This window comes from Tachysurus vachellii, chromosome 16, assembly GCF_030014155.1.
Source record: "Tachysurus vachellii isolate PV-2020 chromosome 16, HZAU_Pvac_v1, whole genome shotgun sequence".
NCBI lineage: Eukaryota > Metazoa > Chordata > Actinopteri > Siluriformes > Bagridae > Tachysurus > Tachysurus vachellii.
Window position 1 is genome coordinate 3,225,512 of NC_083475.1, and position 24,033 is coordinate 3,249,544.

Sequence of the window (24,033 nt, forward strand, 5' to 3'; positions counted from 1 at the left end):
TTTTGATGGGCACATCATGCAGCCAATCACATGCGAGGACCGACTAGGATCATACCAGTATGTGAAAGAAGGAAGTTTGAAGCGTGTGTAGTGGTACAGGCCAGGTACATAGAGAGACAGAGAGACAAACAAGAAACTCCTGCAGCTCCAGTCGCAAACAGCAGGGGGCGCAGTGGAAGATCTGCAGACTGACAGCAAATGAAAGTCATTAAATGTCTGATTTGTATCGCTGAACTCGGGTTAAACAGCCCGTCATTTAAGGGGAGATGTTGTGAAATTCATTGTGTTTACCTGAAAAGCAGTAAAACTCCTTTAACTCCTACACCTTTAAATAATCACCAAAACAAACCATGAAGTGACAAAACACATCAACAATCTGTGGGAATGGGTCTGAAATTGATGTAGTGGGCTAGGAAGCAGTGAAAAGGCATTTTAATGCCATATGGATATAGTCACTCTTTATTGCACTTTTGCTCACCTTTACATTTGTCAATCCGTTTCCTAAGTTCACCAAAAGAGCCGGTTCAAAGAGTCGACTCAACCCTGAACGACACATGACTCCTTCTGAAAGTGAAAGTGAAAGTGTTTCTCCCTCCGAATCGACTCCATTTTGTGAAGCGTTTGTACAAGTTAAAACATCTTTATCAGCAGCAGAAACGGTGATATTAATGTGACAGAACAAGGCCTGTTCACTAAAGGTAAGTTATTTGATTATTTGATGGACTTTGTGTTAGAAGAATGTGGATATATTGTATATTAAACTCAGTATGACGTATGTACTGTACAGACCTTACAGCTTCCTCTCTTCACTTTATGGGGAATTAAACATTAAAGGGGTTTTTAAACAGGATATTTGCTCTCCCATCCATTTTACACTCCAATGTTTGCTCCCTGGACAATAAACTACATCAGACTCGAACGTGCTACACGGCGAGAGTTTAGAAACTGCTGCGTGTTTGTTTTCACGGAGACGTGACTCAAGCCACGTTCACACTGCAAGTCTTAATGCTCAATTCGGATATTTTGCTCAGATCTAATTTTTTTTGCTTGGCTGTTCACATTACCTTTTAAAATGTGGCCTATATCAGATACCAGTGTGAACTGTTTGCTGTTTCGAACTGACCCGCATGCGCAAACGAACAATAACAATGACGTCACACGCAGCACGCCGTTGCGCTAAAGTTGGCTTTTCTTTCTAAAAGTTTGTGTAATGGCAGCACAGAGTGTTTTGAGAGTGCAGTGTTTTGAAAATTTTCGGATGTCGAGGGCAACTTTTGATTATTTGATCCATTTTGTAGGCGTAGTCACGTTTGTGTGCGTACTCGCCGGTGCATAATTGTGACGAATGTCGATGTAGATTGACGTAAAAGTCGCATCAAATGCGCCTTGGTTGTTCACACTGCGTCCACATTGGAAAAAATCAGATTTGAGTCTGATTCAGGACCACATATGGAAGTGGTCTGAATCTGATTTGAAAAAATCAGATCTGGGCTAGATTTGAGTGTTCACACCACTCCTGAAGAAGTCTGACCTGGTCACTTGACCCCAAAAAAAATCAGATTTGGGCCACTTTTACCTGCAGTGTGAATGTGGCCTCAGAGTTCCGCTGGACAGGATCACATCATTTTGAGCCAACAGAAATACAGCTCTGTGGTAGTGTGTGTGTTTACATCAACACTGAGAAAGGAGTCTGTTTCAGAAAGCAGTGAAAACTCTGAGTATTTTAACCCACTAATTCCAGTGAATTAGGGAAACTCTGGGTTTTCCGTTTCAGAAAGGGAGGTAAGTTAAACCCGAGAAAGCAGCTTAAGTCAAGCCCGTTTCTGAAAGAGAGCTAACTTATACTCAGAGTCAGTTGCCATAGTAACAGTTACCATAGTAACTTACTCTGTGAACCTAACCTGGCCGGGAGCAGGTTTTCTTCGGTAAACCCAGAGTTTCTTTTGGTCTCCTCCCCTTTTTTAAAGAGGAAGCGATGTTTAAACACCTCATTCACTGCACACATTCCAGTTACACAGAGAGCATCAAAGGGAATAAAATGTCCTTTTTTGGACGATCTTGTTGATGAAGAGGCTGTATTAATTTGTAGGGAGTTACATTTACATCGGGAGCGGATTTTGAGGACCAGAGTGGATTTCTTGTCATCCCTATGCATTTTTATTTGAGCTGTACCGTTTTTCTTTACAGTCAATAAGATAAATCCATAATCTCATCCATCCTTACATCAGAAACATCAGCCATCGCGGCCATGCTCTTACATCCGAGCAGATGCTTTGCGTTGCCTTACTGTACGTTTCATTGCAAATGGTAGTTTTCTGTATAACATCGGGGATGCAGAACATATAGTATTAGTAAGGCTAATTAATTATGATATCCACCACCACAAAACAAAAAAGAAAATGAATAAACACAAAATCACAGCAATTTATATGGTGTTCTTTATTTCCAAAAAAAAGGTTAGATTTTAATATAGTTTCAATACTTCCTAGAATTCACCTGTGACCATACACTCACCTTTAGCTTTTGTTTCAGAATCTCAATTTTCAGATCTGTCTTTTGGATCATGGCGGTCCAAGTATACTAGATCTTCTCTGCTTTTTTCTATCTTTTTAATAAGAAGACGTCTATATAACTCCTTAACTGGCAACTGAAAATACAGTAGATTAGAGTTACATAATGTAGTTCTAAAGAATTAAACTGTGGCATTTACTGTAAATCACTGAACTGTGTTCATCTGTGCACCAGAAGTTGATGGACCTTCCTCGTGGTGTTCTTCCACATTCGAGGGGTTTAGATTGTGAATGTGTAGATTGTTTAGTGTCTAGACATAATATTAACATTACCTCTGTAGGCCTCTCTGTGGCAGCAGAAACAGTTTCTTCATCATCCCCATCATCCTGTAAAGATGAGCATTCCATAAAGTACACTTTATAATACTATTTGTCATAATTTATGGTGTATTGAGTAGGCTACTTACAACTCCCTGGGGTTCTGTTGGGACAGGAGTCTCCAAGAGACAGATTACCATACGAATCTGTTGGGACCAATGGAAAAACCCAACCCAAAGTAATATAAATGGAAATATCACAAAAAGCCTATATAAAAAACAGCACATACTATAGGTAGACCTCTTACATTTTATGAAGGCACTTAAATCGTCTGGAGTGACTAGCTCTGATGAAGTCCCTCCAGGATTCCCTCAGCCATTGGCCTTCCAGCATTCAGGCTCAGGACCATCTCTTCTGCATTTGTCAGAGGTGGTGGTGCAGGTCCTCCTCCTGTTTTGCGAGCCTCTGCCTTCTTTCTGTTGGCTCAGTAGTCAAATGAGAATGAACATTTAGAGCCATGATTAAAATGTAGCTGCGCTGCTAGACACTGAATGCTATTTAGTTATTTAATATGTCAAATGTTTGTAAAGCCATGTACTTTACACCTGTGATATGCTCAAGGCTTACCTGATTGAATTATGTTTTTATATTTCATTTTAAGCTGCTGCCACATTCTTTTAATGCCTGCAGGATTGCACCTATACGTGAAAATTAAATTAATAGGTTTAATAAAATACTGTTCTTACAGTTTCACCTCTGGTATTATAACAGTTGGGAATTTACTCTAAAATAGTTCTCAATTACTAACTACAAATTACATCTTTAACAAGTCTAAATAGATTAATGTAATAATTACTATCTCTAGAAAGTATTGGTCTACTTACTAATTTGGTCTACTTACTTATTAATTCCTTTGTAAATCCCAAATCAACCTGAACCACTTGAACAATAAGGAGAGACAAGAAACTGCACTTCTAATGCTTTCAAATAAACAATATACAATTACATGAATTATCCTTGAATTGACCGAAGTGTGTAACTAGAGGGAGAAGGTTACATTAAATATATACCTTTTAAAATTTGATGTTAAATCCACTATTGTTTTATAGTCTTTAATTAAATTACAGTATTTCGATTACTTAGTAATTAATTATACCCAACACTGTATAAAATGAATTAAATTGTAAACTTATGCATTTCTGCACTTTCATAAACAGTTCTGCTGGTGAGAAATATGCAGGCTTTTTTTTTTGTCTGACACTGTTGCCATGGTGACTCGTTATATCTGCGCTCCATTGATAATGGCTTTTTATAGTTGAGGTGCACACGCTTGACTCAGAGTCAGTCAATTGGGGTTGATAAAACTAACTCATTTCAGCTGCTCTGTAACTAAAAACTCAGTTTCCCATCTCAGGGTAAATTAACTCAGACTTCAAGTTTAAACTCAGAGTTGGTTGAACCTCCTTTCTGAAACGGACCCGTGGTGGTGGTGTGTGTGTTTACATCAACTCTGAGATGCGTGGTGGTGGTGTGTGTGTTACTGCTCATTGTCAGTAGAGTTTGTGACTGTTAGATGCAGGTCATTTTATTTACCCCAGTTTACATTGTCGGAGTTTACATTCCCCCCATTGCTAATGCTAAAGAGGCGCTAATGCTAAGAGGCGCTAAGTGAGCTATACGGAGTTATTAGCGATCTACAGAATGTTCACCCCAATGGACTGCTTATCATCGCCGGAGATTTCAATAATGCAAATCTCAAGTCAGTGCTCCCTAAATTCCATCAGTATGTGGACTTTGCTACAAGAGGGAAAAACACGCTGGATCCTGTTTACACAAACATTCCCAGTGCGTATCTTTCGGAGCCCCGCCCCCTGCCGTGAGATCCCTGCCCACACCTCCGCTACTCAGACCACATCTCTGTTATGCTAATTCCAGCATACAGACCACTCGTCAGATTCTAAATCTGATTCGTCCGGTTCTGAAGCAGATGAAAACATGGCCAGCAGGTGCCACCTCTGCTCTTCAGGACTGCTTTGAGTGCACTGACTGGAACATCTTCAGGGAGGCTGCAACCAACGGTGACTTCGTCAGCTTCGAGTTGTACACGTCATCAGTGACCAGCTACATCAGCAAGTGCATTGACGATGTCACTGTCTCCAAAACCATCACCACACGCTCCAACCAGAAGCCGTGGATGATGCTAAAGTGCGTGCGCTGCTGAAGACTAGAGACAGCAAGGGCCAAACTGTCCTGAGCCATCAGAGAGGCAAAGTGCGCACATGCCCAGACAATCCACAGCCACTTCCAGGACAGTGGAGACACCCGGTGCAGGTGGTAGGGCATACAGGTGATCACGAACTACAAGACAGCTTCACCTGCTTGTGATAGCGATGCCTCCCTCCCAGATGCGCTGAATGATTTCTACACTCGGTTTGACATGCAGAACCATTGTGTGTGTGAGAGAGACTCTGATGATGATAAAACACTGTAATAACTGAATAGTGATGAGAATGTGAGAGGTCAGTCCTTGTGTGTAAGCCGATCACTCAATACTATAAACACAGGATATTTTAAACTAAAGGAGCAGCATTTTTCTTCAAGAATAAAGATGTGAAAATGATTGTGCACATTTGTTTGTCTGTTTTCTAGGAGTGTGATCCATTCCATCAGAAGAGATCAGACTCTTCAGGACTTCAGCTGTGTTTTTGTGTAAACTTTACTAATATTTAAAGATGGAGACTCCTGATCTGGACACAGATAATGTTTCTACACCATCAAACAACTGGTAATCTACAACATCCTTGTGTTTTAGTCATTAAATATTGACATCTAAATTACTTAATATGAAAATAATAATTTAACCAAAGGTTTTAATATTAAATACAAGTCACTACTTAGCAGATTTTATTTTTATTTTGTTCATTGTAAGTAAAATTAAGTTCTTATTATATTAACAAGTTAAACACAGTAAAGAGTTTATATAAATGACTAAAGGACTGTGTATAATGTTTCACAGTAAACTCAAGAGAAAGAGATCAGAATCACCAACACACAGCTGTATCTCCATGAAGAGTGATCAGTCTATGGAGGTTCCTCTGATGTTTAAAGATGGAGACTCATCACTTCTACACAGGTAACGTCTCCTCACTGTTAATGTCACTGCTAAAGTCACATTTAAAGGGAAATATACTGTAAGCAAAATAAAGCATTTATATAAATGACTAAAGTACTGTGTATAATGTTGTACAGTAAACTCAAGAGAAAGAGATCAGAATCACCAACACACAGCTGTATCTCCATGAAGAGTGATCAGTCTATGGAGGTTCCTCTGATGTTTAAAGATGGAGACTCATCACTTCTACACAGGTAACATCTCCTCACTGTTAATGTCAGTGCTAAAGTCACATTTAAAGATTAATTTAAATAGATAAACAGGATGACATACTAAATACTAAACCACTGATTATGATCTACAATGTAGCCTGGGTCTAAATTAATTAAATAATTAAATTCTTAATATTGAAGTCTATTTTTTGGGAAATTATTAATTTTTCTTCTTGAAAAGCGAGCTTGTGGTATCTTTTAAAATAAATGACACTTAGTTTGATGTGTTGTTTTGTAATGCAGTGAAATTCATGTTTGTAAGTATACCTTAAATGTCCAAATACATTTTTTGGTTCACTGTATGTTTGGTCATTGCAGACTAGACCACCACTTAGCATCATTATTTATTCACTGACATTATACCCAGCCATAAGAATCTTCTAGAGTTACACCAGAATTCAATCAGGAAATCTACAGAGCCATTGTGTGATTACTGTAAGACATGAACAGGGATGTTTAATACACTGAGTGTAACAAAAGCATATCAAGGATAAATTAAGGATATGCTTTTGTTTTAAACTCTAGAGACAGAGTTCACCATTGGTTGGTGTTGTGTCCATGAAGAGTGTTGTGTTTATGGTGATTGTATATACCAATATATGGACACAGGCAATGACTGTTTTTTCTTAAATTATGTACTGGGCATTAAAGCACAGACTTAATCCTTTAATCTGAGACTTAATTCTGAGACAGAGAAAAGCACTGAATGAAGTCATACAGAAAGATCATGAAATTATCTGCAGATTGACAGAAATGTTTACATTTATGGCATTTGGCAGACATCCGTATCCAGAGTGTCTAACGTTTAGATCTCATTTTATGCAACTCCCTGCCTTGCTGAGGGGCCCTGCAGTGGTAGACCTGGGATTCAAACTCACAACCTTCTTATCAATAGTCCAGGACCTAGACCACTAGGCTACACATGTTTTTTTATTATTGAATAAATCCTGATTATTAAACTTATTATTAAGTAAGTTTTGATGAAACACAAGTTGCTGCCTCACAGTTCCAGGGTCCCCACTGTCTATCTTTATAGAGTTTCACATGTTCTCTACTTCTCCATGTAGGTTTCCTTCAGGTTCTCTAGTTTCCTCCCATTTCCCAAACACATACCAGTAGGTGGACTGGTGAAGATAAATTGCCCCTATGTGTGATTGACTGGTGTCACATTCAGGCTGTAGTGTTATACTGGGTATAGTTAGGGATTTTATACCTGTGAACCTTTCTGACATGATTTCTTATAAACTGTATCTGTATTTGTATCTGTTTAGAACACATTACCTGTTCATTCAGAGTGATGGATTCAGTCATATCTCTAACAGACACACAGAAATAAACCTAGAATAACTAGAGTTAAAATAGGACCAGAGATTTTTCTGAAGTTTTATAATGTTCCATAGTCATGTGGTCTTAAGTAGTGAGAAAACTACCACTACTGTAGTGTGAACTGATGAAATGATCAACTTCAATTTTCATTCACAGTGATCTACAGAAGACAGAAAACAGAACAGAAACGAAGATGACAGATACAGGGTAAGATCCAACATGAAAAACCAACATGACTTTGACACTGAAATACTGATATCATAAACCTGATGTCTCACCACATCTTCCTGCGTCTCCATATCACAGGCATGAGCCAGAATCTGCTGCTTTAAACGAATTCCAGAAAAAGTTCAAATTAAATCTGATGAAGAAGTTTCAGTGTTTGAATGGAGTGATGATAAACCTGGGAACCCAAACACTGCTGAATGAGATCTACACAGAGCTCTATATCACAGAGGGAGACAGTGGAGAAGTCAATAATGAACATGAGGTGAGACAGATCGAGGCAGCATCCAGGAGAACAACAACAGAGGAAAAACCAATCAAATGCAATGACATCTTTAAGCCTTTATCTGAACAAGACAAACCCATCAGAACTGTGCTGACAAAGGGAGTCGCTGGCATCGGAAAAACAGTCTCTGTGCAGAAGTTCATTCTGGACTGGACTGAAGGGAAAGTAAATCAGGACGTCCACCTAATATTTCCACTTCCTTTCAGAGAGCTGAACTTGATGAAGGACCAGAAAGTGAGCCTGATGGAGCTCATTGATATATTCTTTAAGGAAACAAAAGAAACAGAAATGTCCAGTTTGGAAAAGATTCTGTTAATTTTTGACGGATTGGATGAGTGTCGTTTTCCTCTAGATTTCCAGGACACAGTGACAGTGTGTGATGTAACTGAATCAGCATCAGTGCCTGTGCTGCTGATAAACCTGATCAAAGGGAATCTGCTTCCTTCTGCTCTCATCTGGATCACCTCCAGACCTGCAGCAGCTGATCAAATCCCCTCTGAGTGTGTGGATCGAGTCACAGAGGTACGAGGGTTCAATGACCCACAGAAGGAAGAGTACTTCAGGAAGCGGATCAGAGATCAGGGCCTGGCCAATAACATCATCACACACCTGAAGTCATTAAGAAGCCTCTACATCATGTGTCACATCCCAGTCTTCTGCTGGATTTCAGCCACTGTTCTAGAGAGAATGTTGGGTGAAGCAGAGAGTAGAGAGATTCCCAAGACTCTGACTCAAATGTACACACACTTCCTCATCATTCAGACAAACATCATAAGAGAAAAATACTCAAAGAAGCAGGAGAGTGATGAAGAAATGCTTCTTAAACTGGGACAACTGGCTTTTCAGCAGCTGAAGAAAGGGAACCTGATCTTCTATGATGAAGACCTGAGAGAGTGTGGTATTGATGTGAGAGAAGCAGCAGTGTACTCAGGTGTGTGTACTCAGATCTTCAGAGAGGAGTTTGGGCTTCACCAGAGTAAAGTGTACTGCTTTGTTCATCTGAGCATTCAGGAGCATCTCGCAGCTCTGTATGTGCACCTGACCTTCATGAAGGAGAAGAGAAATGTTCTGATACAGAATCAAGATGATAAATGTTGGACGAAAGAAGATGCAATCTCAGATGTACACAAGAGTGCTGTATTTCAGGCTTTACAAAGTAAGACTGGACATTTGGATCTTTTCATTCGCTTTCTTCTGGGTCTCTCACTGGAGTCCATCCAGAAACTCTTACATGTTTTAGTAACACAGACAGGAAGTAGCTCACAGAGCACACAGGAAACAGTTCAGTACATTAAGGAGAAGATCAGTATCGATTATCCTACAGAGAAATCCATCAATCTGTTCCACTGTCTGAATGAACTGGGTGATAATTCTCTAGTGGAGGAAATCCAACACTACCTGAAATCTGGAAAACAAAGTGAACTTTCTTCTTCACAGTGGTCTGCTCTGGTGTTTGTGTTACTGACATCAGCACAGGAGCTGGATGAGTTTGACCTGAGTAAATATTTCAGTACAGATAAGATAACAGAAGACGTGGTTCTGAAGATGATGCCTGTGATTACAGCATCCAGTAAAGCAATGTAAGTAAATCTGAATATAACTGTTCTACTGTTACAGTGTCAGAGAGAAACTGAACACACTCTAATATGGATTTTGGGATGTTCTGACCTGAAGGTGATACAGAGTGGAGTTAATGTAAATAGATAAATTAGGGAATAAAAACTGCATTAATGAATGAATGATACTGAAGGGCAGCTATTAAACATTTAGAAGCAGGTGATTACATTTGTAGTTTTGTAGTTATGACTTATCTTAATATCTTAAAATAATTAGGAGGTCAATTCTGGGTTTATGTTGGATGTTTGATGTATATTAAATAGTGATGTTACCAATGACGTCCAAAGCTTCGTTTCACACACTTCCACGTGAACGCTTCGTTATCAGATTCAAAGGTTTAAAATCGTGCACGACACGTGGCGCGCCCTCGTGTGTTGTATTGGAGTATCACATGGAATCTATTACTGTATAGTGAGTTTAGGAGAGCTTATTGCTGCGAGTTGTCAATGGAGCCTGTTACAAAACAAAAATCACGTTCTGAAATGTGGGAACACTTTCATTTGATTTCGCCCAATAAGGTGGATATATATGGTTTGTTGTGAGGCCTAAATTTATAACTTAAATCTCATTCATCACTGGGCAATTATACGATTTAATGTAACATTTCATGTCTTATATTTTGTCATATATATATATATATATATATATATATATATATATATATATATATATATATATATATATATATATATATATATTTATTGGATAGTAGTAATAAGTTGAAAAATATAGGAATGCAAGAAAAGCCTTTTGTGCAGCGCTTAATACCGTGATCTTTTTTAAATGGTTCACACTTTATACTTTTGAGACAAGGTCTATCCTTAATCTGTTTTTAGGTCCAGTGTTTGATTTGCTCCCAGCAGCTGTCCTTTAATAATAATAATAATAATAATAATAATAATACATCATCCATGTCACTCATTCAAGAACACTTACAATGTTCATTTCACGAGTTTACACTTACAAATAAGACTGTGTGTCTATATAGTCATGCTGAACAGGTGGACGCCTGATTGCAGATTGTTAATAAAACATAATTAAGCACAAAGCATCCATCTAGCCTACAGTACAGTAGTCTGTAAGGCAGATTTATAATCGTGTAAAAGTGTGTCTGCACTTTACCTTCAAAATTCATGAGTTTGATTTTTTTTTTCTAAAAACAGTCAAAATGTCCACATTCACCATAGAAAAAGTTCTCTTTATTACATTTTTGTTTGGAGTTACCATGCATATGCAATGGAACAAGCTTTGGTCATGTATTTATATATATGATTTATTTATTTATTAATCTATCCTTAATTTGTCAATCCATTAATTTGTACTTCTAAAATTAATACGTTGGTTGTGGAACATTCTGTGATAGTGCTTTCACCAGCAGAGGTCCTCATCGAGCTCTGATTTGAAAAGCTTCAAGTAATGAACCTTTTACCAACACAATTCGGTTGAAAGCTTCACTGCTTCAATAAAGCTCCACTTCACCATCACTAATATTAAACACACCTGTGTACCAGACATAAAGAACCATGCAATAATGAAAAAATTACCTTAATTACCTAGGTTTTATTTGTGAGGTGGTATTGTGAGGAGTTCCGTTTATATAGGAAATTGGTGACTGGAAGCAGGTGGTGGCGCAATCAGTCCCCAGTAAGAGGGTTATGGGAAGTGTAGTCTAGAAACTACTAATACTAGTAGAAGGTTCCCTCTGGTGGCGATCGGATGACGAGGCAAGCGCCTCAACCATGACAATTACATTGATTACATCATTAAATTAATATAATTCAGCCAGTGGGCAACATTTAATCCATTACAAAATGGAAAATTCACATTGATTGTTGATCAAACTGACTCATGTCACTTCTGGTTGACGTACTCTATGCTTAAAATAAAGATTAATCAATCCTTTTATTATGTTGGCTTTGTAGAAGCCAACATTCTGATTTCCTTTATAAGCTTATTATTATTATTATTATTATTATTATTATTATTATTATTATTATTATTATTCTTAGCCACAAATTTATCAAGAGTAACTCGTCCTAGGGCTTTCGAGCCACATGCACCAAATTCGGATATGTCGTAGACCCTGGTCTGAAGTTTGTTGCTACTACTTTTCTAAGCGATCGGAATTCCGGCATTCCCGGTACGGAAGCTCAAAGTGGCCTTTTTTCGTATCCACTTCCATTATAAACTTTGGAGGTTTATAACTCGGCAAGTTTTCGAGCGATTTACACCAAACTCGGACAGGTTCTTTAGGACGTTACTCCGGACAAAGTTCCGGACTCGGCGTTCCGACGGAACTTTCGGTTTTCCCGTAGTCGACGATGGAACGTCCCATAGACTTGAATGGGGAATTCCTAAAATTCCTCTAAGCTTTCACACACGCAGCGTGCGCAGAGCTCAGGCACGGCTTCTCTCCTGTGTTCTATGCAGTATAATAATAAGTAGAATCCCATAATGACTGCAGTATTGACATGAAATGTCCAAACCCTCAGTAGCCACTTTTTGCCAAAAGTATTGGCACCCCACCGGGTATACTGGTGACGTCACGTGTAGCCCCGCCCCCAGAATAAGCGAAATCAAAAATGAGCACAATATGGACATGTCATATATCAAAACACTCAGCCCAATGAGGGGAACTGCCCCACGTGTATTTTGGTCACGTCACGTGACGTCACGTGTATAGCCCCGCCCCCAAAATAAGCGAAATCAAAAATTTGCACAACATGGACATGTGACATATCAAAACACTCAGCCCAATGAGGGGAAGTGCCTCACGTGTGTTATGGTCACGTCACGTCACGTGTCGTCACGTGTCATCACGTGAAAATAAAAAATTTGCACAACATGGACATGTGACATATCAAAACACTCAACACAATGAGGGGAACTGCCCCACGTGTATTTTGGTAACGTCACGTGACGTCACGTGTAGCCCCGCCCCCAAAATAAGCGAAATCAAAAATTTGCACAACATGGACATGTGACATATCAAAACACTCAGCACAATGAGGGGAACTGCCCCACGTGTATTTTGGTCACGTCACGTGACGTCACGTGTAGCCCCGCCCCCAAAATAAGCGAAATCAAAAATTAGCACAGCATGGACATGTCATATATCAAAACACTCAGCCCAATGAAGGGAAGTGCCTCACGTGTGTTATGGTCACGTCACGTCACGTGTCGTCACGTGTCATCACGTGAAAATAAAAAATTTGCACAACATGGACATGTGACATATCAAAACACTCAGCCCATTGAGGGGAAGTGCCTCACGTGTGTTATGGTCACGTCATGTCACGTGTCGTCACGTGTCATCACGTGAAAATAAAAAATTTGCACAACATGGACATGTGACATATCAAAACACTCAACACAATGAGGGGAACTGCCTCATGGGTATTCGGATCATGTCACATGCTCATGTCCGCTCGCCTCCAAAAGTATTGGCACCCTAGCGGTCCAGTAGCTTTCACAATCTTTCTGTCCACTTGCCTCCAAAAGTAACACTAACCCTTATGTCCACTCGCCTCCAAAAAGCACCGGCCTTTGCGAATACTTGCACCGTCAAAGCCAACATCAAAGTTTGTCTCGACGAACTTTACAAATCTAGTTATGGATTAAAGTTAATTAGTAGAATTATATATGCAATGCCTGTATATATGTAAATTATATATAATCTACAGTCCCTGACAAAAGTCTTGTCGCTTGTGTACAAATTGACCTGAAGTGCCGCTGAAATATATTTCTAATCAAGATTTTTTTACAAGAAATGGCCCATTTTAATCCCTACAGCTTTTGTAATAATCTTTCAGTGCAAAACGAAACTGTCAAAAAGTATTCTAATATTCACATCTTGGTAAAGCCCATTGAGTCAATTTTTGCAAAGACATAAGTGTTGTCGCCTTGTTATATGAGCTTCACCTGTGACTAATAATAGATCAATTAGGTCTCAGGTGTGTGTATATAAAGAACCCCAGTACACCAGACCTTCACATCAACTGCAACTAGACCTCTGCAAACATGCCTAAGATTCACCCTGAGACTAAAGTTTTGATTATCTAGAGGCTGAAGACCAGATCCACTGCTGATGTGGCAGACACCTTCAATGTGTCTCAGCGTCAGGTACAGAGGATAAAAAAAAGATTTGAAGAGACTGGAGACGTTTTGGACAAGCCCAGCTCAGGCAGAACCCGCAAGACAACTGCTCGAGAGGACCGTTGGTTGGCTCAAAAATCCAAGGCCAGCCTATAGTTTGTCGGATTTTGTCTCGAAATGGCCTCCTTGGTCGAATCAATGACCAGAAGCCAGCACTAACAAAAGACAATTGAAAAATCGTGTGGCATTTGCCAAGGCCCACAGCCTGCTAAAAGGATGGACGCTGGAAAAGTGGCAGAAGGTGTATTTTTCAGATGAATCGTCTGTTGAATTACACCACAGTCGCCACAAATATTGCAGGAGACCTACTGGAGCCCGCATGAATCCCAGATTCACCCAGAAAACAGTGAAGTTTGGTGGCGGAAAAATCATGGTCTGGGGTTACATCCAGTATAGGGGTGTGCCAGAGATCTGCAGGGTGGAAGGTAACATCAATAGTCTAAAATACCAAGAAATCTTAGCTACCTCTTATATTCCCAACCATAAAAGAGGCCAAATTCTGCAACAGGATGGTGCTCCATCGCATACTTCTATCTCCGCATCAAAGTTCCTCAAGGCGAAGAAGATCAAAATGCTCCAGGATTGGCCAGCCCAGTCACCAGACATGAACATCATTGAGCATATGTGGGGTAGGATAAAAGAGGAAGCATGGAAGACAAAACCAAAGAATATCGATGAACTCTGGGAGGCATGCAAGACTGCTTTCTTTGCTATTCCTGATGACTTCATCAATAAATTGTATGATTCCTTGCCAAACCGCATGGATGCAGTTCTTCAAGTTCATGGAAGTCATACAAGATATTAAATTTGGATCTCACAGCACCACTACTTAATTTGCTGACATATTTTTGTATTTGCAGTAAATTTGTTAAATTTCTGTATAGGCGACAAAACTTTTGTCTTGCCAAAATTTGACCTTTCTGTCTTGATTAAATGATAAATCGTTTTTCAGTGAAACTAATTTATTTCAGTGCATTAAACATCATTTGGGAGGGTTTTAGCTTTTCATATGAGCTATTTCTAACACCAATTGATTAATTAAAAGTCAGGTTAATAGCAGGTGTTTCTACAAAATAGATAAGCGACAAGACTTTTGTCAGGGACTGTACTCATCCATACTCCATCCCATTCACCGCTCATTGTACAGAATTATTTTTAATTCATTTATTTTTTACTGTATCTACATCTTAATTGTATGTACATTTTAATTTTTTTAATTTGTAGTTCTGTAGGTCTACCCATTTTGCTATTTTTCCTTATACTTCTGCTTTACTAAAATAAGGAACACTACACATGTCATACTGTGTATCTTTATGTATGTGACAAATAACATTTTAAATGTAATTAATGTCTGTAATATAATGGATTACATTGTAACTTTGAATGAAAATAACTTCCACAGTATAATTATTTTGTCTTTACTGTGAGCATGACGTATCTCAATATAAAGTGTGTATAGTTTGATCAACTACCAATTTGAAATATCTATTTTATCATGGATTAAAATTGCTGCCTGACAAAATTTTAAAGAGCAAATATTAAACATTTCCACAATAAAATTGCTTGATCATTATAGTGACCATAGAATAGGCCATTATGAAATGATCTGACTTTGATCAACTAACAATTAAACTGTCCAAACAAAAATCAATCAAATTTGGAAATGAATCAAGATTACAATTATATTGAAACATAGACAGTGAGTTTAAAGAGCTATTACTTCAGTATTACTTTTACCTACAGTAAAATTGTTTAGATGTTTGTAGTGAGCATCGAGCATTTCGAGAACTAACATCTCGAAATGTTCATTTTATAATGGATCAAATTCGGATTCTGGTTGAATACAATAGACAGAAATATCTAGTTTGAATGTAAATTACTTCAGAATTCCAGAGCAGAATTATTTGATCTTTATTGTGAGCATAGAGTAGGTCATTATGAGTGATCTGAGTGAGTTTTATCAATTAACACTTTTAAATTTGTAAAAGATATGGTGATTTTGAGGGATTATAAAAAAATTCCACAGTAAAATTGGTTGTACTTTATTTTCTCTATACATTAGGTCATGCACAAATGATGTATAATGGTTTATCAACTAACAATTTGGACAGTATATTTTATAATGGATTTTAAAAATACATTTTTCTTTTTCTTTATGTACCTCATTTTTAATATGAAATGATTATTAAAACATTAAGGATTTATTCTTATTCTAAATATTATAGATTGATTTGTATTTGTTTTGTCACGCATTTATTACAAAACTATTATTTTGTAGTAATTTATTGTTCTGTGCAGTAGGAGCTTACGGACGCTCGCGTTCTGTTTTCATCACTATTAGCGCTAAGTATCTAAAGGCTGCACCCATAAAATATATGTGTGGCTAGTTCAACTGTGCTTTCAGAAAGCACGATTAACTGAAGTAAGATCTGCTCCTTTACCTAGGAAAAACTGTTCATAAAAATCGTGACTAAACAAATCCTGGGGCCAATGCAGACTGGATAAGATAGGAGTGATGTGTTCATATCTTCTGGTTCTAGTTAGGACTCTAGGTACTACGTTCAGGACTAACTGGAGCTTGTTTATGCTCCTACTGGAACATCCAGACTTTACCGTTTTAATGACATCAACATGTAGATGTCGACTGCAGTGTCACTGTTACCATATTGTCTAATTGGTGTTTGTACTTTCAGTATTTATAAAAATGAGAAGGTTCAGTGAAAGCTTTGAGGACGTGTTTGATCATTTGCACTAGTGTGAGTTCATTATGTTTTATTTTATTTCCTTTAGTATCAGCTGTGATTCACTTGGAGTAAAAAGTTGGTCATCTCTGGACTCAGCACTCAGATCAGAAACCTCCAAACTGAGAGAACTTCATCTGACTGTGAAAAAACTGATTCTGTCTGAGAATAAACTAGGAGACTCAGGAGTGAAGATTCTCTCTGCTGTACTGGAGAATCCTCACTGTAAAGTGGAGACACTGAGGTAAGGTCATCTCTCTGAGAGTCACAATAACTCACTAAAAGCAGCAGTTATATACAGTACAGTGTTGTTTTTCACCTGAAATGTTCTGTAACACTACAACATTCAGAACAAATAGATTAGTCATTAAGTGATAATGATTTCTCTTCAGAATCACTTACTGTATGCAGTAAAGTTATAAATAAATGAGTAAATAAGAGAAAAATTCTAAAAATCCTGAGTCATTATTTTTAATGCCAGCAAAACCTTTGCAGCTCAAGTAAATTTAATATCAATATGGGTCCTGGTCACACCCATTTGGAGTCCTGGCCCAGCTACATAAACTCTGTTATAATGTTAGAATTATTAATAAACCCCAGTTGCCACTCACCAGGAGCTGCTGCTTTAAGAAGCTTCATTGAGTGACATTGCTCAGTAACATTTCTGTGTGGTGTGTAGTCATGTACTGTAACAGACTAGTTTAATAAAGAGTTTATCTTCTCTGAAACAGACACCACACTGTGTCTCAACCCCTGAAACTCCTACACTGTAATCAGAGGATATAATAAGATGAAATGTGTTTCAGTTTGTGTTAAAACTGGAGAACAGTGTCAGGGTGGAGATTGGACTCATCTGAGAGCTGAAGAACAGAACTGCAGTTGGTTTAGGAGGGCATGGGGCAACACCAACACAAAGTCATTTAAACTCCAATTAAAAAACTGAATAAATTTATTTAATAATATATGATGTGGTGGTGGTTCATTCACTATTCTGTTAAAATCACTTAAATAAAATTATTTTAAATATCACCAAACTAAATCATAATAAGACAGTTATAATGAATCTCCTCATAGACTGAAAATAAATCTCAGCCATTTTGTTAGTTGTATTTCCGTTCATGATTTATCATGGACTATATGTGTAATTAAAAAAAATGTCCATTATGTCTCTCTATAGGTTGTGTAATTGTGGTATCTCAGATGAAGGCTGTACTGCTCTGACTTCAGCTCTGAGATCAAACCATTCACACCTGAGAGAACTGGATATGTCCGATTATAAACTAGGAGACTCAGGAGTGAAGAGTTTCTCTGCTGTACTGGAGAATCCTAACTGTAAAGTGGAGACACTGAGGTAAGATCATCTCTCTGAGAGTCACATGACCTGCTCCTCAGTAAGACACATTTTCTAATAGTGAGACTGAAGCAGAAGTTTTAGGTTCCTCATCATTGTCCTGAGGAGGAAGATTGTTTCTTTTCACTGCACACTGATGATTTCTCAAAGTCTCTGATGTAACTGCCATGTGTCTGAAATTACTGTGAAATTTACTAAAACATTGGAACTAATCACACAAACTGGAGCTGGGACACAAACTAAATGTACTGTGTGAGCTGCAGGGTTTAAAAGCAGCACTGACATGGAAATGATGGAAATAAATAGAACTTGGAGACTAAAATTACACAAGAGTCTCTGGTCAGCTCACACTTCCAGAATTTAGAATTGATGGATTTACCCTCCATCAGGGGGCAGAAGGGCTGCATGATGAAGGTTAAAATGATCATCAAGAGTCAGTTATCTGTCAGCTATCAGCTTTTTTATTTCAATTATGTTCACATTATGTTCACTATTTTTTTACAGTCAAATCAGTAAAACTTGTTATAAACAGAACAGAAATAAAGAAGTTCTCTGTATTATACTATAAGAACATGTAAAATTCTGTTCAGTGTACAAGTGGGTCTGTTTTACACTCTAACTGTTAGAATAAAATTAAATTGTAATAAGACTCCACTGTAGAAAACAGAATGATTTAGAGGTGAATGAACTAAACCTACACTATACATGTCAGTATTTGTACTATACATTTGTGTTGTCAAGGTTTTTGTTAGAAACACAAGTCTAACAACATGATCTAGCTTTAATGAGGACCACAAGAGAGTAACAAAATTCCCCCAGTACTAAAAGCCCTCTCTGAAGGGGAACCTACACCTGACCCAAATGATATTAAAAACTGGAGACTGCTGAGTTTGTTATTCAGAGATTATAAATTACTCTCCAAGGTTTTGGCCAACAGACTGAGTGAAGTCTTAGAACAAGTCATCCATCGTGATCAGACAGGTTGTGTCCCAGGAAGATGAATTTTTATAATATTTCTGTTATCTGGGATAATTTAGATATCAGTAAGAGTCTTAACCAGATTTTGATCTAGTGTCAGTAGACCTAGAAAAGACTTTTGACCGAGTCAAACACAACTATTTATGAATGTGTTCACAGCATTTAGTTTTAGTCCTGATTTTGTTTCCGTGATAAAGGTTTTGTACAGTGATGTTGAAAGTATACTGAAAGTTAATGGTGACTTATGTGGTTCCTTATAAAGTTTATAGAGGTGTTAGACAAGGTTGTGTCTTGTCTGGTGTGTTGTATACTTTAGTAATAGAAACACTTTTAAACAAGTTAAGAACAGATTTGTACTGATTATATATTCTGAAGTTCACAAACCTGTTTATCAGCTGATGATGATGATGATGATGATGATTTAATTAGTGATCAGATGGAAATTTGATGTTGGAAATATTAAAATAATTTAAAACATCTCTGCTACAAAAGTAAACTGATTAAAGTGTAAATCCATTTCTGTCCATATTGTTTACAGAGTTAAACTGTTTCATGTCTTTCTGCAGTGTAATAGATGAACATTTATTTTGTTATAGTCTATTTGATGTGAGGAAACATTCTCACTATAAAGGTTTCAGTTTTTATTGAATATATGTGACAATATTTTATTAATGGTTTTAAAAATATGTTGATGAAGAATGTGTCATTGTGTCTCTCTACAGGTTGTGTAGTTGTGGTGTCTCAGATGAAGGCTGTGCTGCTCTGACTTCAGCTCTGAGATCAAACCCCTCACACCTGAGAGAACTGAATCTGTCCTGGAATAAACTAGTAGACTCAGGAGTGAAGATTCTCTCTGCTGTACTGGAGAATCCTCACTGTAAACTGGAGACACTGAGGTAAGATTATTTAGATTATTAATAATAAATCATGGTCTAATCTTCATCCAGGTCATAATAATAGATAAACACATTCTGTATAAATAAAACACAGTCACAGTTGTTCTTGTCAATACTGAATAAACCATTTACACTTTCACAGTCTGGGTTTAAAAATTACACCAATGAACTAACAACTTCTCCAAAAACTAATTAGAGTCTGACCCTGTTTTAGGTCTGATTACTGACAGTCTGATCTTCTCAAGAAAGATCTGTTCATGTGAAGTCGGATTAAAACAGAGATTTTGTTGAGATGTGAAGCAGAGAAAAGTTACAGAAAACATTTACATTTATATTTTATTTCTCACATACACAACCATACACAGTACAATATGTAGTGAAATGTTTTAACTGTCTGTGATTTAAACATAAAATAAAATAATAAAAAAAAGAAAACAGAATAAAAATAGAATAGTTGTAACAAATAGAAATGTAAGAATCAGTTTAATCGAGTAGAAAAATAAATCTGAATATGGTTCAGTGGCAGAACAATGTGACTGTGTTAATAAAGTTCAGATGTGTTAAATACTGCAATATATGAAATATGTTATGTGTAGGGGCATGGTGGCTTAGTGGTGCACGTTCGCCTCACACCTCCACTGTTGGGGGTTCGATTCCCGCCTCCACCTTGCGTGTGTGGAGTTTGCATGTTCTCCCCGTTCCTCTGGGTACTCCAGTTTCCTCCCCCGGTCCAAAGACATGCATGGTAGGTTGATTGGCATCTCTGTAAAATTGTCCCTAGTGTGTGATTGCGTGAGTGAATGAGTGTGTGTGTGCCCTGCGATGGGTTGGCATTCCGTCCAGGGTGTATCCTGCCTTGATGCCCAATGATGCCTGAGATAGGCACAGGCTCCCCGTGACCCGAGGTAGTTCGGATAAGCGGTAGAAGATGAATGAATGAATGAATATATATATATATATATATATATATATACACTCAAAAGCCTGCCATCCATGGATTCTGTCAGTGTTTTGATCTGTTCACCGTCAACATTGCGTGCAGCAGCAACCACAGCCTCCCAGACACTCTTCAGAGAGGTGTACTGTTTTCCCTCCTTGTAAATCTCACATTTGATGATGGACCACAGGTTCTCTATGGGGTTCAGATCAGGTGAACAAGGAGGCCATGTCATTAGTTTTTCTTCTTTTAGACCCTTTCTTGCCAGCCACGCTGTGGAGTACTTGGACGCGTGTGATGGAGCATTGTCCTGCATGAAAATCATGTTTTTCTTGAAGGATGCAGACTTCTTCCTGTACCACTGCTTGAAGAAGGTGTCTTCCAGAAACTGGCAGTAGGACTGGGAGTTGAGCTTGACCCCATCCTCAACCCGAAAAGGCCCCACAAGCTCATCTTTGATGATACCAGCCCAAACCAGTACTCCACCTCCACCTTGCTGGCGTCTCAGTCGGACTGGAGCTCTCTGCCCTTTACCGTATATATATATATATATATATATATATATATTCATCTGTACATTATATTTATAGTACATATATATTCATTTGCATATTATATTCATAGAACATACAATCTGTAAATTACTGTTTATAATATTAACCATATATTTTGTTACAGCACATATCTTATGTAGATCTGTATATTTGTTCATAGTATGCACACAACTGTAAATCACTCCATATTACCATTTAACTTATTTAAATCTTGTACAAACTGTTTATCCTGCACTTGCTACTATTGCACTCTGGTTAGACCTAAACTGCATTTCGTTTCCTTGTATTTGTACATGTGTAATGACAATAAAGTTGAATCTAATCTAATCTAATCACTGTGCCCCGCCCGCTCATTGTACCCCACCCCCTCACTGTGCCCCTTTTTTCACTTTTCTCTGTAGAAATCTCGACTTGCAGTCAGATGATAATTAATAATCCCACATTGTATCTGAGGACTGAGGAGATGTAACTATCAGACTAACACATCACTGGGTTAATGAGTAGTATGTGAATGTGGATTTAAATGAATGAGGACTTCCTGTTTTACAGATCTGATTTATTTGCCACAGATTTGTGGCATTTAAAATGATCTGTAGCACAAAGTGTAATGTTTCTTACATGATATGATGAAAAACACACAAATGAATAAATGAATGAATAAATAAATAAATAAATAAATAAATAAATAAAGGCTTTGTTGGTATTTTTGCCGAATAAATAAATAAATAAATAAATAAATCTATGTTTGCAGGTTTCTGTAAAATTCTTGTGGGCCTGTGACCAAAGTGATTAAACACTAGAAATGTCCCTTTGTACAACCAGTGAAGAGTGTGTCATTGTGTCTCTATACAGGTTGCGTAAGTGTGGTGTCTCAGATGAAGGCTGTGCTGCTCTGACTTCAGCTCTGAGATCAAACCCCTCACACCTGAGAGAACTGGATCTGTCTGATAATAAACTAGGAGACTCTGGAGTGAAGAATCTCTCTGCTGTACTGGAGAATCCTCACTGTAAACTGGAGATACTGGGGTAAGATCATATATTAAAACATTAATATTAAATAATGGTCTAATCTTCATCCAGGTCGTAATAAACCATTTACACTTTCACAGTCTGGGTTTAAAAAATACACCAAATGAACTAACAACTTCTCCAAAAACTAATTAGAGTCTGACCCTGTTTTAGGTCTGATTACTGACAGTCTGATCTTCTCAAGAAAGATCTGTTCATGTGAACTCGGATTAAAACAGAGATTTTGTTGTGATGTGAATCAGAGAAAAGATTCAGAAAACATTTACATGTATATTTTATTTCTCACATACACAACCATACACAGTATGACTGTCACGGCTACAATACCTGCCTCGCTTCCTGTGCACCAACACAGAGAAGCATCTCCGGAGTACTAGCCACTCCCGGACTGCAGTTATCACAATTCCCACACCGGGGCTAATTACGCCACCAGCTGTAGCCTATTTCCCACGCTACTTAAGCGCACTTGAACTTGACCCCGGTGCGAAGTCTCAATTTGCGTTAGCAGTCAGTCTGAGCGTTTCCTTGGTTGTTTTCTGTTCTGGTTTTGATTCTGTTTCTGTCTTTGGTTTCTTGATTGTTTGCTGCCTGTCCTGTCCTTTTTGCCTGTTTCCCGTTTACGATTTCTGCCTGCTCTACGTTGTTGTGTTTGCCTGCCCTGACCATGCCCGTTTGTCTACGATTAATAAAATAAGCTACAAATGGATCACCGGCCTTACGACGCCTCATTACAGGAGACTTTGTCGCCGAGCGATCCAGCAGCCATCCTCCAGCTCGCGACGGAACTCGCCGCCCAAGCCCAGCAGCTCGCCAGCCACCATCAGCAGCTGACCCGGCTCACCTCGCTCACCGGAGAGCTTGCCGCAGCACTACAGAATCTGCAAGGGACCACCGGGGCGTCTGGCCCTGCGCCGCCGGCAGTACCTCCTCCACCCACCGCATATACCACTCCCACGGTCGCCAGTCCTCAGCTCGCCTTCCTGGACAAGTTTAACGGGAAGTTTAATGGGATGTGGTAGCTCAGTGGTTAAGGTGTTGGGCTACTGATCGGAAGGTCATGGGTTCGAACCCCATGTCCACCAAGCTGCCACTGCTGGGCCCCTGAGCAAGGCCCTTAACCCTCAGTTGCTCAGTTGTAAGTCACTCTGGATAAGGGTGTCTGTTAAATGCCGTAAATGTAAATGTAACAGAGACCCCGGGAAGTGTAGAGGCTTCCTGATGCAGTGCTCTCTCTTTGTGGCGCAACAGCCCACTCTCTACCCGACCGAAGCCAGCCGTATCGCATTTGTCGGCAAGGTGCTGGAGTGGGCCACCGCAGTATGGAGAGAGGACGGTACCGCGTTTCCCACCTTTGAGCACTTCCTCGCTCAGTTTCGCGCCGTCTTTGATCACTGCACTACTGGAGAAAGCACAGAGGAGCGCCTGCTGGCCATAACCCAGGGAAATCGCAACACTGCCAACTACGCGCGGGCATTCTACACCCTCGCCGCGGAGGCAGGCTGGGAGGAGAGACCCCTCAGGCTGCTATACCATAAGGGCTTGAACCCGGACCTGTAAGCTGAGCTCGCCTGCCGGGGAGAGGGGAGAAGCCTGTCCGAGTTCATGGAGTTCTCCATTCAGATCGACAACCTGATGAGAACCCATCAGACCCCCGTACGCGCCTTCCATCCCGAGAGCACTGAGCCCATGCAGCTGGACTACACACACCTCACCCCCGAAGAGAGAG

At 38.9% G+C, this 24,033-nt stretch overlaps 1 protein-coding gene across 1 annotated transcript in view; it reads left to right on the forward strand.

The window, feature by feature from the left end:
• Window positions 1–570: 570 nt before the first annotated feature.
• The window catches only part of LOC132858832 (NLR family CARD domain-containing protein 3-like), a 29,124-nt gene continuing 5,661 nt past the window's right edge, over window positions 571–24,033 (forward strand). Inside the window, exons 1-10 of the mRNA XM_060889342.1 lie at window positions 571–698; window positions 5,478–5,613; window positions 5,845–5,961; window positions 6,078–6,194; window positions 7,695–7,745; window positions 7,845–9,629; window positions 16,612–16,806; window positions 17,740–17,913; window positions 19,614–19,787; window positions 22,131–22,304. Coding sequence (XP_060745325.1) covers window positions 5,561–5,613; window positions 5,845–5,961; window positions 6,078–6,194; window positions 7,695–7,745; window positions 7,845–9,629; window positions 16,612–16,806; window positions 17,740–17,913; window positions 19,614–19,787; window positions 22,131–22,304 — 2,840 coding nt within the window. The 5' untranslated portion in view covers window positions 571–698; window positions 5,478–5,560. The remainder of the gene's footprint in view (window positions 699–5,477; window positions 5,614–5,844; window positions 5,962–6,077; window positions 6,195–7,694; window positions 7,746–7,844; window positions 9,630–16,611; window positions 16,807–17,739; window positions 17,914–19,613; window positions 19,788–22,130; window positions 22,305–24,033) is intronic.